The 10418-nt window shown below is 58.1% G+C and overlaps 1 protein-coding gene across 1 annotated transcript; it reads left to right on the forward strand.

Annotated features, from left to right (window-relative positions):
* Positions 1-1437: 1437 nt before the first annotated feature.
* Positions 1438-10196, forward strand: Tspo (translocator protein). The gene is made up of 4 exons (XM_020174203.2): positions 1438-1573; positions 7433-7642; positions 9104-9242; positions 9795-10196. Exons 2-4 carry the CDS (start codon positions 7461-7463, stop codon positions 9981-9983), a joined length of 510 nt encoding a protein of 169 aa, XP_020029792.1. The 5' UTR covers positions 1438-1573; positions 7433-7460; the 3' UTR covers positions 9984-10196.
* Positions 10197-10418: the final 222 nt, after the last annotated feature.

The following is a 10418-nucleotide window of genomic DNA, read 5'->3' on the forward strand; positions in this document are numbered from 1 at the left end:
GCCCAGTGCTGTGCAGTTCAGAGGAGAGGTCACTGTTCCTTTAGAATGCAGGGGACAACAACACAGAATTGGGGTTCCGGAAGAGCTTCCTAAGGGATGCTGGAGAACCAGTCAGACTTGAACACAAGCGCCCCAGGTGGTACTTAGAGGGAAGTGCAGTGCCTAGGCAGGGAAATGGTATGTGCAAGTGTGGGGAAGGATAGGCTCCAAGTGGGCAGGCCTCAGGGGCCATATTTTAACTGGGTTGGACTGAATTCTAAGGCAGGGGGCATAGTCACATTATTTGCAGCAGCTGGAAGGAAAAGAGGGGAGCTGGGAACAGCGAGGGGCTGCTGCTGCATCCAGGCTCAGATGGGAATGCAGGGATGGAGGAGAGGGAGGTAGAAGTCACAGCAGGCCGGGCATCCTCAAGTGCATCCAGACCTGCAGTCTGGGTCCATCAGGCAGCAGCTGGTCCCTCTGACTTGGAGTGTTCACATCTGTGAAGTGGGCGTGAATTCCATGAGGTCAGCGCCTGGGTGTACAGCAGGACAGAGGCTGCAGGAAAGCCATTCTGCCTCTTCCCCCTGGATCTTCCAGGGGAGGAAGTCTTGCCATTCTGTCAAGTCCTGACTGCTCCTCACAGAAGGCATGAGCTGGCAGTGCCATGGGAGGCGTGGCCAGGCACTGTGCCCAGGGGCACAAAAGTTTTACTTTTTTTCATCAGAAGCAAATGACGAGTGGAATCTTGCTCGTGTATACTTGTCTTTATGCGGATACAGTAACAACCAGAATATATATATTTAATGGGAAATGGGAAAGGGCCCATGAAGGCGAAAATGCCAAGTCCTAGGAAAGTCATACTGCAGCCCTGGCTATTCCGGAAGGAGGGTTCAGGCCCCTGGGGGACTGTGTGGGCCACTGCTGGTGGTACAGGCTGAGGGCACTGCCAGCAGAGTCAGCTGGCATCAGTTGGCCGGCAACAGCCGGCATGGGAGATGCTGGCCAAAGGCCAGAGGCTGGATACAGACAGGAGAGGGTGACCCTGGCAGCCTAGCGGCCACCTATGCCTGTGATGACAGCAGTCTCATTCACTCGGCAGCACACGGTTGCGATGGTGTGATAGCCTCATCAGGGTCACCTCGGGGTGCCCATTCTACAGATGAGGAGATGGAAGCCCGGAGAAGCAGTCAGAGTGGCCGGGCCAGGCTAAGATCGCCCCGGGACAGCAGCCCCAGGCACTGCGGGGCCCCTCCGATGGGGGCCAGGTCTAAGGTGAGCAAGGTGTCCTATTTTACAGATGGGAATGGTGAGGTGCCCAGAACGCGGCGCCCTGCCTGCGACGTGGGGCGGGAGGATCCGTCTTCGCAGAGTCTGGAGGGCGGGCAGCGGTCCCCGGCCACCGTGGGGGCAAGGACCGGGGACAGGCGCGGAGAGGCAGCGGCGCGGCGGACGGTGGAGGGGAGGGAGCGGGTCCCTGGGCGCGGCGCGCAGGGCGGGGCAGGGCCGGGCCGGGCAGGCAGGCGGGGCGAGTGGCCGCCACCTCCCCGCCAGTGCCCTTCCGGGAGCAGCCCGAGCCCGAGCCCGTGCCGAGGTGAGTGGGCCGCGAAGGGGCCAAGGGCAGGGCGCCCGCCCGCGCGGGGGCCGGAGGGGAAACTGAGGCCAGAGCCGTGGTATGGCACTTGGCAGCACTTAGGGCTCGGCCACCGCGTCTGCGAGGGAGACTCCTGCGTGGCGAGATTGGGCTTAACGGGACCTTGGGCACCGTCGAGGGGCAGGCCGAGATCCCGGCGTGGGGTTCGGGGGTTCGGGGTCCCCAGGGGCAGGGCTGCAGGAGGGGGGTTTCTACTCCGCCCAAGTCGCTGAAAATCTGGGGCGACGAGGGGGGCAAGCTTCTTAGCTCCTCCTGGGTGCTGGGGAATCCCGCCCCTGCTCAAGGGATCGCTGGGAACGAGGGGGAAACTGAGGCTCTGCAAAGGATCCCCGTGTTTAGGGTCACACGGGCAGAGTGGCTGGGCCAGGGCTTGCGCTACCTGTGGTCTGGTTCCCAAGTCAAGCCTGCGTCCTTCTCCTCCCGCCGCGGTGCGCGGTTTCCTGCGCCTGGCCACATTCGTGCCTGGCCATCACTGGACAGCGTCCAGCTGGATCTTCCAGAACCATGGATGGGGGTCCCTAGGGTGTGGTGAGGCCTGGGCCTCAGGAGCTTCCGTTTGTGCACTTCAGCTTTTCCATTCTTTGACTCTGGAATGTTCTGTTTGTGTTTTGTGCAGGGAGTGTCTGAAAGCATTCCTTGTTTTAAATAGTGGTCACTCTGTTAGCAACTTACCCACACCCCAGCATGGCAGTCACCAGTTGGCTGTTGGTCCTTCCAGACCTGTTGTTGCCTCACCCGTTACTTTCATAATGAAATAAGCTCGCAAATGTTATTAATGAGAAAGCTCTAGAAGTTGGTGGGGGGAGACAGGGCCCAGGGGGAGTTGGGAAGTGCAGCAGGAGGGAAGGGACAGACAGGGCACTAGTCCCTTCTATTTGTGGGTCGCCATCTCCAGGGAGGTCTCAGAACAGGTGCATCTTGGATGCACTGCTCAGCCCCCACTTCACAGATGGGGACACAGAGGCCCAGGGGGTGAGGCCCTAAGGACGGCAACAGGCCTGGGATCTCCTGGCCACAAGTGAAGCATCAGAGGGACTGGGGATCCCTCCTCAGCGTGGGAAGGGCTCAGCTCGGGCTGAGGCTCAGCGGGAGCTGGGCGTTGGCACTGTGGGCGGAGAGGGTGGTACTGGTGGCTCTCAGAACCTCCTGGTGCTGGGAGGAGGTGGGCCGTGGTGGTCCCTAGCCTGGGCCTGCCTGCAGCCCTGCAGCCCGAGGGGAGGTGACACTGCTGCTTGAGAATGGCCAGGTGGCCCAGAGTGTGCGTTGGAGCCACAGAGGCCTACAACCATCTGTGATGGCTCTAGACCCTCAGTTTCTCCACGTGGGAAGTCGGACTGGTGATGAGCCCCTCACGAAGGCTGAGCAGGTGGCCGGGCTCACAGAGAGGCACCGGAGAAGAGAGGCAGCCAGTCCCTCACCTGAGAGGCCACGGAGAGGAATAAATGAAGCTCCGATGACTGGAATGAGACCAGAGCTGTCTCACCCAGTACTGCCTCTGCTCCTTCCCCAGAAGCCTGAGCAAGGCCTAGAACATCTCCTGCTCTGTGATTTTTTTTTTGGTGGGGTTTGAACTCAGGGCTTCACACTTGTGAGGCAGGCTCCCTAGTGCTTGAGCCACACCTCCAGTCCATTTTGCTTTGGTTATTTTGGACATGGGGGCGGGTCTCAGGAACTATTTGCCTGGGTTGGCCTTGAACCACAAGTCTCCTAATCTAAGACCCCAAGTAGCTAGGATTACAGATGTGAGTCACTGGCATTCGGCTCCCTGCCCTGTATTACCCTCTGCTCTCTTCCATGTGCTCCCCATGAGCAATATCCCCCAGTTTGGGGGCAGGACGCTCAGTGATGACCACCTTTAACACTGAGAGCTCAGGGCTACGTGCCAATGCAGTGCCCACCTGGGGTCTGGGGCCTCCTTTTCCCTAGAGGAAATGGGGCGCGTGGCCTCCAGCATTGATACCTCTAGCCTTCTCCTTTCTGAACTGTTTGGGGGAGGTCTTGCTCCCTTGAGCCTTGCCCCAGCTCCGTCTCTGCTGGGGGTACTCCTGGGCCCTCCTGGGGCCCCTACCAGAGCTGGTCTCCGGTCAGCCCAGCCTCGCCCATAGTGACTCAGTTTGGTGGGCACCACCCTCTGCCTTCCTGCCCCCTGGTCTGGTGATTCAGGAGCTGGCAGGCTCCGGAGGTCCGGGGAAGCTCCCTGCCCTGGCTCTGTTCTCCAGCTCTCTCCACTGGGACATCTGACTTCCGGCAGGGCAGGGGCAGGGGCAAGGGCAGGGGCAGGGACGGGCCATGACGGCCTGAGCCCAGCAAAGCTTTAAACACAGTCTGGCCTTTGTGGGGGCAGCTAGAGAGTGGGGGCGGGAGCCTGCAGTTCAGTTCCGCTTACCCAGACTCCAGTTCTAGACCCTGTCCTCTTATCGTAGCCTTGGGAAGACCACCACTTCTCGATGGCTGTGGCTGTACAGCAGGGAACTTGGGTAGTGAGCCTCGAGGCCATCAGCAGGGGCACCAGCCAGCTCTGTTGGTGGATTTCCTGGGCACTGAGTGTGCCTTCCCCCACCCTGGGTTCTATGGCTCAGTGACAGGAACACTTTTGCCTACAGAGCTGTGAGAAGTATTGCCACATGGTTTAAAGTGGATAAACCTCTAAAACAGGATACTCAGGGAAGGAAGCCAGCTGGAACAGCCCCACAACACAGGACCCCACTGATATGGAATGACTGAAGGCAGATTAGATTGCTGGTTGCCAGGGGCTGAGGGAGGGGTAGGGAGTGACTGCTGGTGGGTACAGGGTTCTTCTTTTTTGGTGCTACTGGGATTCGAATTCAGGGCCTTATACTTGCTAGGCAAGTGCTCTACCACTTGAGCAGGGTTTCTTTTGGGGTGATGAAATGTTTTGGAACTCGGTATGGATGACTGGGAATATAATAAATGCCACTGAATTGTGCTCTTTTAGATGGTTAGATTGATATTTGGTGAGTTAGGAGGATCATGAGTTCGAGGCCAGTCTGAGCTATATATAGCAAGACCCTATTTCAAACCAAACAATAGCAAACCCTGACAGGGGTCAATGAAGGTCTCAGAGCCGGAGTGATGAGGTGACAGGGTCTTTGTCTCTATCTTTCTGTGTAGTGCAGGCTGGCGTGGGACTCGCTGTTCTTTGCCTCACCTCCTGAGTGCTGCATTCACAGGTGTGCACTACCATTCCTGGTGGGGCTGCAATTTCTGGCCTGAGTTGGGGTATTTCATGCTAACATTTTGCGGAACTGCTTTGAGATTCACAGAACCAGAGCTCCCATCCCCCCTTCGCCCAGCGTCTCCTTTCTGCCTTCCCCTCACGCTCTGGCAATCGTGCTACCCAGGCCCACATCTTCCTCCTTGTAATTTCTCCACACCTTGCGCAGTCATTGACATCTTCCCTCCCTGGCGTCGGAGCCGTTCTCTTTGTGCAGGATGTGCCTCTTGAGGCTTCTCCAAGTTTTTCTTGGGCTTAGGCTGGGGAATTGCCTTTTGGGCAGGAAGACCACAGAGTGTGTCCCCTTCTGAGGGTCATATTAAGGGGTCCATGATGTCCACGCATCTTACAGCAGTGTCATTAACCTTAGTCACCTGTGGAAAGGACACTTCTGAAAGCAAGAGAGCCCATCAGGCCAGGCACCGTGGCTCACGCCTGTAATCCTAGCTACTCAGGAGGCAGAGATCAGGATGATCACAGTTCAAAGCCAGCCTGGGCAAACAGTTCACAAGACCCTTTCTCAAAAAATTCATCACACACACACACACACACACAAAGGCACGAAGTGCTGCTCAAGTGGCAGAGCACCTGTCTAGCTACTGTGAGGTCCTGAATTCAAACCCCAGTGCCACCAGAGAAAGAGAGAGAGAGAGGGAGAGAGACCATTAGTGTGGGCAAGGTGAACACAAACTGAACACATCCTGGGAAATGTGGTTGTCCTAAGGGAGACCGAGTCTGGCCAGTTCAATGCCTCATCCTACAGTCCTGCCTCCTGGGCCTCAGTTTCCCTCTCTGTGTGATGTGAAGGCCCCATGTTTGCTCAGACTGTGCCAAGGTCCAGGGGAGGCCTGTTGCACTGAGCACAGCTCATCATGGTTCTCCAAATACTGTCACTTTACTATGGCATTTACTAAACAGGCAGAGCAGGGTCTGTGTCCCCTTTGCAGAGGTGAGCAGCAGCTGAGGTGGCCTGGGTCTCTTGAGTTGGCACAGTGGCAAGCCATCTAGTGGGGAGCTGGCCTTGGGCAGCTGCCTCCACTGAGTGGTGCCTCTGGGCTTCCCTGGCTGACGGATTAAGGGGCTGTGGCTCCCTTGAAGGGTGAGGACCGAAGGGTAATACCTGGTGAGAGCTTTGTTTGGCCTGACAGACAGCCATCCCCAGGAAGTGTTGCCTCATGGTCATGGTCACTGATCCCATCTTCATGCTTTCCATATACTGAGACGGCGTGGCTGCGTGACCTTTTACCAAAATCAGAGTCATTTTGCAATCGGTTTTATGTTCTGCCTTAATGTTACGTTGAGAGCAATTTTAACATCACTAAAAGTCCTCCAGGGCTGGGGGCATAGCTCAGTGATAGAGCAGTTGCCTAGCACGCCAAGGCCCTTGGCTTGGTCCCCAGCAGGGCAAAAATAAATAACCAAATAGTCCCCCAAAGCTTGATTTGGGGGTTGAGCAGTCTTTAATAGTCCCTGGTTTGGGGCACTGAGGTTGCTTCTGCATTTCTCTGAACCCCATGGGGTCCTAGGCCAGTGGCCATCCCTGCTCCCACCCCTCCTCCCATCTGCCCTTTCTGTGGCCCACACTTTGCTGCCTTCTCTTCCTCCCCTGGGTGACCTGTTCCTCCTGCGCTTCTCCTCCTGGGTCAGGTGCTCTTCCTGACGTCGGAGCTCCTTGGACCTCATCCTGGCCTGCCCCCCACCAAGGCCTCCACAGACAGGTCGTATCCAGTCCCCTCTCCCCAGCACCACCCTAGCAGACCTTACTGCAGTTGTCTGGACAGGATGGGTTTGTGTGGCTAGTCTGATGTAGGCAGAAATCCCTTGATTCTCCAGCCATAATCAGAGTATTAGTGGGAGCTCAGACCCTTGGTTTTTAATGGGGAAACTGAGGCCCAGTTAGCGGCGTGACCCTGGGCGGGCTGCTTTCTTCCTCTCTGGTGCACAGGAAAGGGGTGATGGTTTTCAGGTGGGCTATGTGTAGGGTGAATGACACCTGTAAACAGAGACACTCCTTATGCTGCACACTGGGCCTGGCCCAAGGGAGGCAGGCATCGCTATCCCGTTCTACCGGGAACACTGAGTCTCAGAGTTGCAGTGCTTTGCCAAGGTCACAGTGGGCTGGTGGAGAGCAGGAATTTGAGTGAGGCAAGCTAGGCTGGCTGCCAGTCACTAAATGAGTGAATGAATGATGAATGGAAGTGCTAGAACATAGCGCATTTGGGCTTCAGGGAGGCAGAGCTGGAAGCTTCCAAGTTGAGGGGGCCTAGGCTGGCCTTGAACCAAAGGTGGAGAGGGGAGGTCACTGCCAGGAGATCCGAGGTACAGGGTGAGGTGGGATAGCAGGAAGAGCAGTGGGGGCCTGGAGGTTGCTGCAGTGGGCATTTCTGCAGCTCCAACTTGAGCCCAGGGGCTGTCCGTGTGGATTTGGCCTCTCCCATCTCCTGCCCTCTGTGTCAATCAACTGACCGCACTGGGTGATGGGACTTGGGTGATGCAGAAGGAACCAGTGGACTGACCTGCAGGATCTCGGGAAGTGCACTTATCTGGCCTGTGTTCTCTTTCAGAGCTTTTGGAACAGCACACACAGCAGCCATGGCACCATCCTGGGTGGCTCCCGTGGGCCTCACTCTGGTGCCCAGCCTGGGGGGTTTCGTGGGTGCCTACTTTGTGCGCGGTGAGGGCCTCCGTTGGTATTCCAGCCTGCAGAAGCCTGCATGGCACCCACCCCGCTGGGCGCTGGCTCCCATCTGGGGCACACTCTACTCGGCCATGGGGTAAGTGGGTGAAGGTGTCACCTTGGGATGCCCTTGTCCCCCGAGGGTGCAGCCTGAGCAGGTCATGGAGCCCCTTCACGGAGAGAGGCCCTGGGCAGAGATGGTGCTGTGTCCCAGTGAGGGAAGCAAGAGTGGGGAGGCTGTGGGGGCCTATGTGTTGCACAACCAAGCTGAACTTTCCCTTCCTGACCTCCCTGGAGGATGGTCTGATGCCTCACTCCACTGAGGCCACCCTGTGTGTAAAGGTCAGCATGGGCAGCTGGTGACATGGCCAAGATAAATAATGGCGGTGTATGGCTCAAGCACTAGAGCACCTGCCTAGCAAGTGCAAGGCCTTGAGTTCAATCCCCAGTACTACCAAAAAAAAATAGAATAAAATAAGAATTAAAATAATCATGGCAGCGCCGTGGTTCAGCTCCTGTTGTTGAACTGTGGTGCCGGCCCTAGCACGATACATTTTCAGAAGCCACCCTTTGGCACGGGTCCTCCCAAGGACACAGGCTAGCAAGTGGGAACCCCTCAGGAACCCACGAATCTCCTGTGACCATGAGGGTGGTGGATGGGAGGGGTGTCCTCTGGGGGCTCCAGGGGAGACTGCTCCCGGGGGTATAGGTAGCTACCCATCCTCTTCTGGAATGTTCCTTGCATCCTTGCTCTGTGCCCACCCAACCCAGGATGGGCTAGCAGGCACCAGGCACCCCAGGGGGGCAGGTCACAGAGGCCAGGTAGGTGTGGGGAGGTTCCAATAGGGAAATGGCTCTGGACCCAGGGTTTTTCTCGGGCTTCACCAGCAGCCTGCCAGGCCCTGCCCGACTAGGCTCCAGCTCTTCCTGGGTCCCTGCTCCCTGCCCCCAACCTGGCTTCATTCCCAGGTCTCCCCACTGCCCTGGCCAGACTCTGACACAGCAGGAGGCTGGTCCAGCCCCTTTTAGCTCTCAGGTCCGGGTGCGGTGACACTGCTGGTGGGAGCCTGGGCTCCACCCCAGCCATTGGGTCACATCCTGCCCTTGCCCACTGATGCTGTCACCTCTCTGAACTCCAGTTTCCACCCCGCCAAGCATGCACTGTCATGAGGATGGGAGGAGCTAATGTCCCGAGAGTGCCAAAGCAGGGGTGCACGTGTGTCCTGGAGGATGTCAGCTGTTGCCCCTGTCACTGTTGCCTTCTGGCCTCATGTCCTGCTGCCTTCACCCAATAGCCCTCACTCTTTAGTAACATATGGACCCGGGTCTCACCCCTGCCTCCAAGCCTTTGCATGTCCTTCCTCCACCCCGCCCACCGCCCCGCTCCCCGGCTGGCAAACTCCTACTCATCTTCTGAGGCCCAGCCCAAATGTCCCATCCTCGGTGCTGTGCCCCTGGCTAGGTTAGAGCCTCTTTTCACCCACATGGCTCGTATACTTCCCCTTCATGGCGCTGCTGCCAGAAGTGGCAAATACTTATCGAATGGCCTCTGTTTCAGGTATGGCTCCTACATGGTCTGGAAAGAGCTAGGAGGTTTCACAGAAGAGGCCGTGGTTCCCCTGGGTCTCTACGCTGGACAGTTGGCCTTGAACTGGACATGGCCCCCCATCTTCTTTGGCGCCCGACAAATGGGTTGGGTAAGTGTGACCTTGGCCTGACTCCCTCCCTGGACCCTGGACCCAGCCCTGGGAGCTGGAAGGGGACATGGAATCGCAGACTGGGTTGGCGCCTGAAGATGGTAGGGGAGGCACGAGGCTCACAGCCAAGTAAACGTCTGCAAAAGCGATTGTGGAGCTGGGTGCACTGGCTGCACCTGCAGTCCCAGCCCTCGGGAGGCCGAGGTGGGAGGATGGCCTGAGTCCAGGAGCTCCAGGCCAGCGTGGGCAGCTCTTGCTGAGCCTGTGTAGGGGAGTCCAGACCATTGGAGGCCTGAGGCCTGCCAGCCACCACCTCACCCTTGGTCGTGCTGCGTCTCCCAGGGCCCTGTTAGGTACGCCCCACACATGCACAGGTGAGGGAGGAATGGCTTCCATTTTATAGACAAGGAAACTGAGGCTGAGGATGGGAGGGCATGGCTGGGCCTCTTGAGCTGGAGTGGGGCTGGAGAGGATCCTGATGCCCAGAGCAGCTGGGGTACACACACTCGTGTCCTGTGGAGCCTCAGGTCTCTTGTCCCTGTGTCCTCCCAGGCCCTGGTGGACCTCCTGCTGATCACTGGGGCGGCCACAGCCACGACCTTGGCCTGGCACCGGGTGAGCCCACCTGCTGCCCGCCTGCTCTACCCCTACCTGGCCTGGCTGGCCTTTGCAACCACGCTCAATTACTGCGTATGGCGGGATAACCGTGGCTGGCGTGGTGGCCGACGGCTCCCAGAGTGAAGATGTCCAGCCTGCAGAGACTTCAGCCACTGCCCGCCAGGTGCCATGGCTGGTGGCGATCACCACACTTTCAGGGCCGCCAGGCCTGCTGGTCTGTGTGGGTCTTGGCCGGGGGTCGCCCTGCTCAGGTGCTGCATCCTGCACCTGTGTACCGCTCAGAGCACGCTCCCAGACCATGGCGTTTTATAAGCAAATAAAGTTCTAACTACCTGTGCAGAGACTTTTGTACTCTGGGACCGCTGGCTGTGGGGAGGCGCAGGGACTGAGGCCACACAGGACGGAGCTGCCCCCTGAGGTTGGGAGGATCCGCTTCAGTGCCGTATGGCACGTTCCCCACAGGCTTGCGTGTTGAGCACTTGCTCCCCAGCTGGTTTCGGAGGGGTGGAAACTTTAGGAGGTGGGGCCCGGTTGGAGGAAGCAGGTCATGGGCTGTGC

The sequence above is a fragment of the Castor canadensis genome, chromosome 8 (assembly GCF_047511655.1).
Source record: "Castor canadensis chromosome 8, mCasCan1.hap1v2, whole genome shotgun sequence".
In the NCBI taxonomy this organism is placed as follows: domain Eukaryota; kingdom Metazoa; phylum Chordata; class Mammalia; order Rodentia; family Castoridae; genus Castor; species Castor canadensis.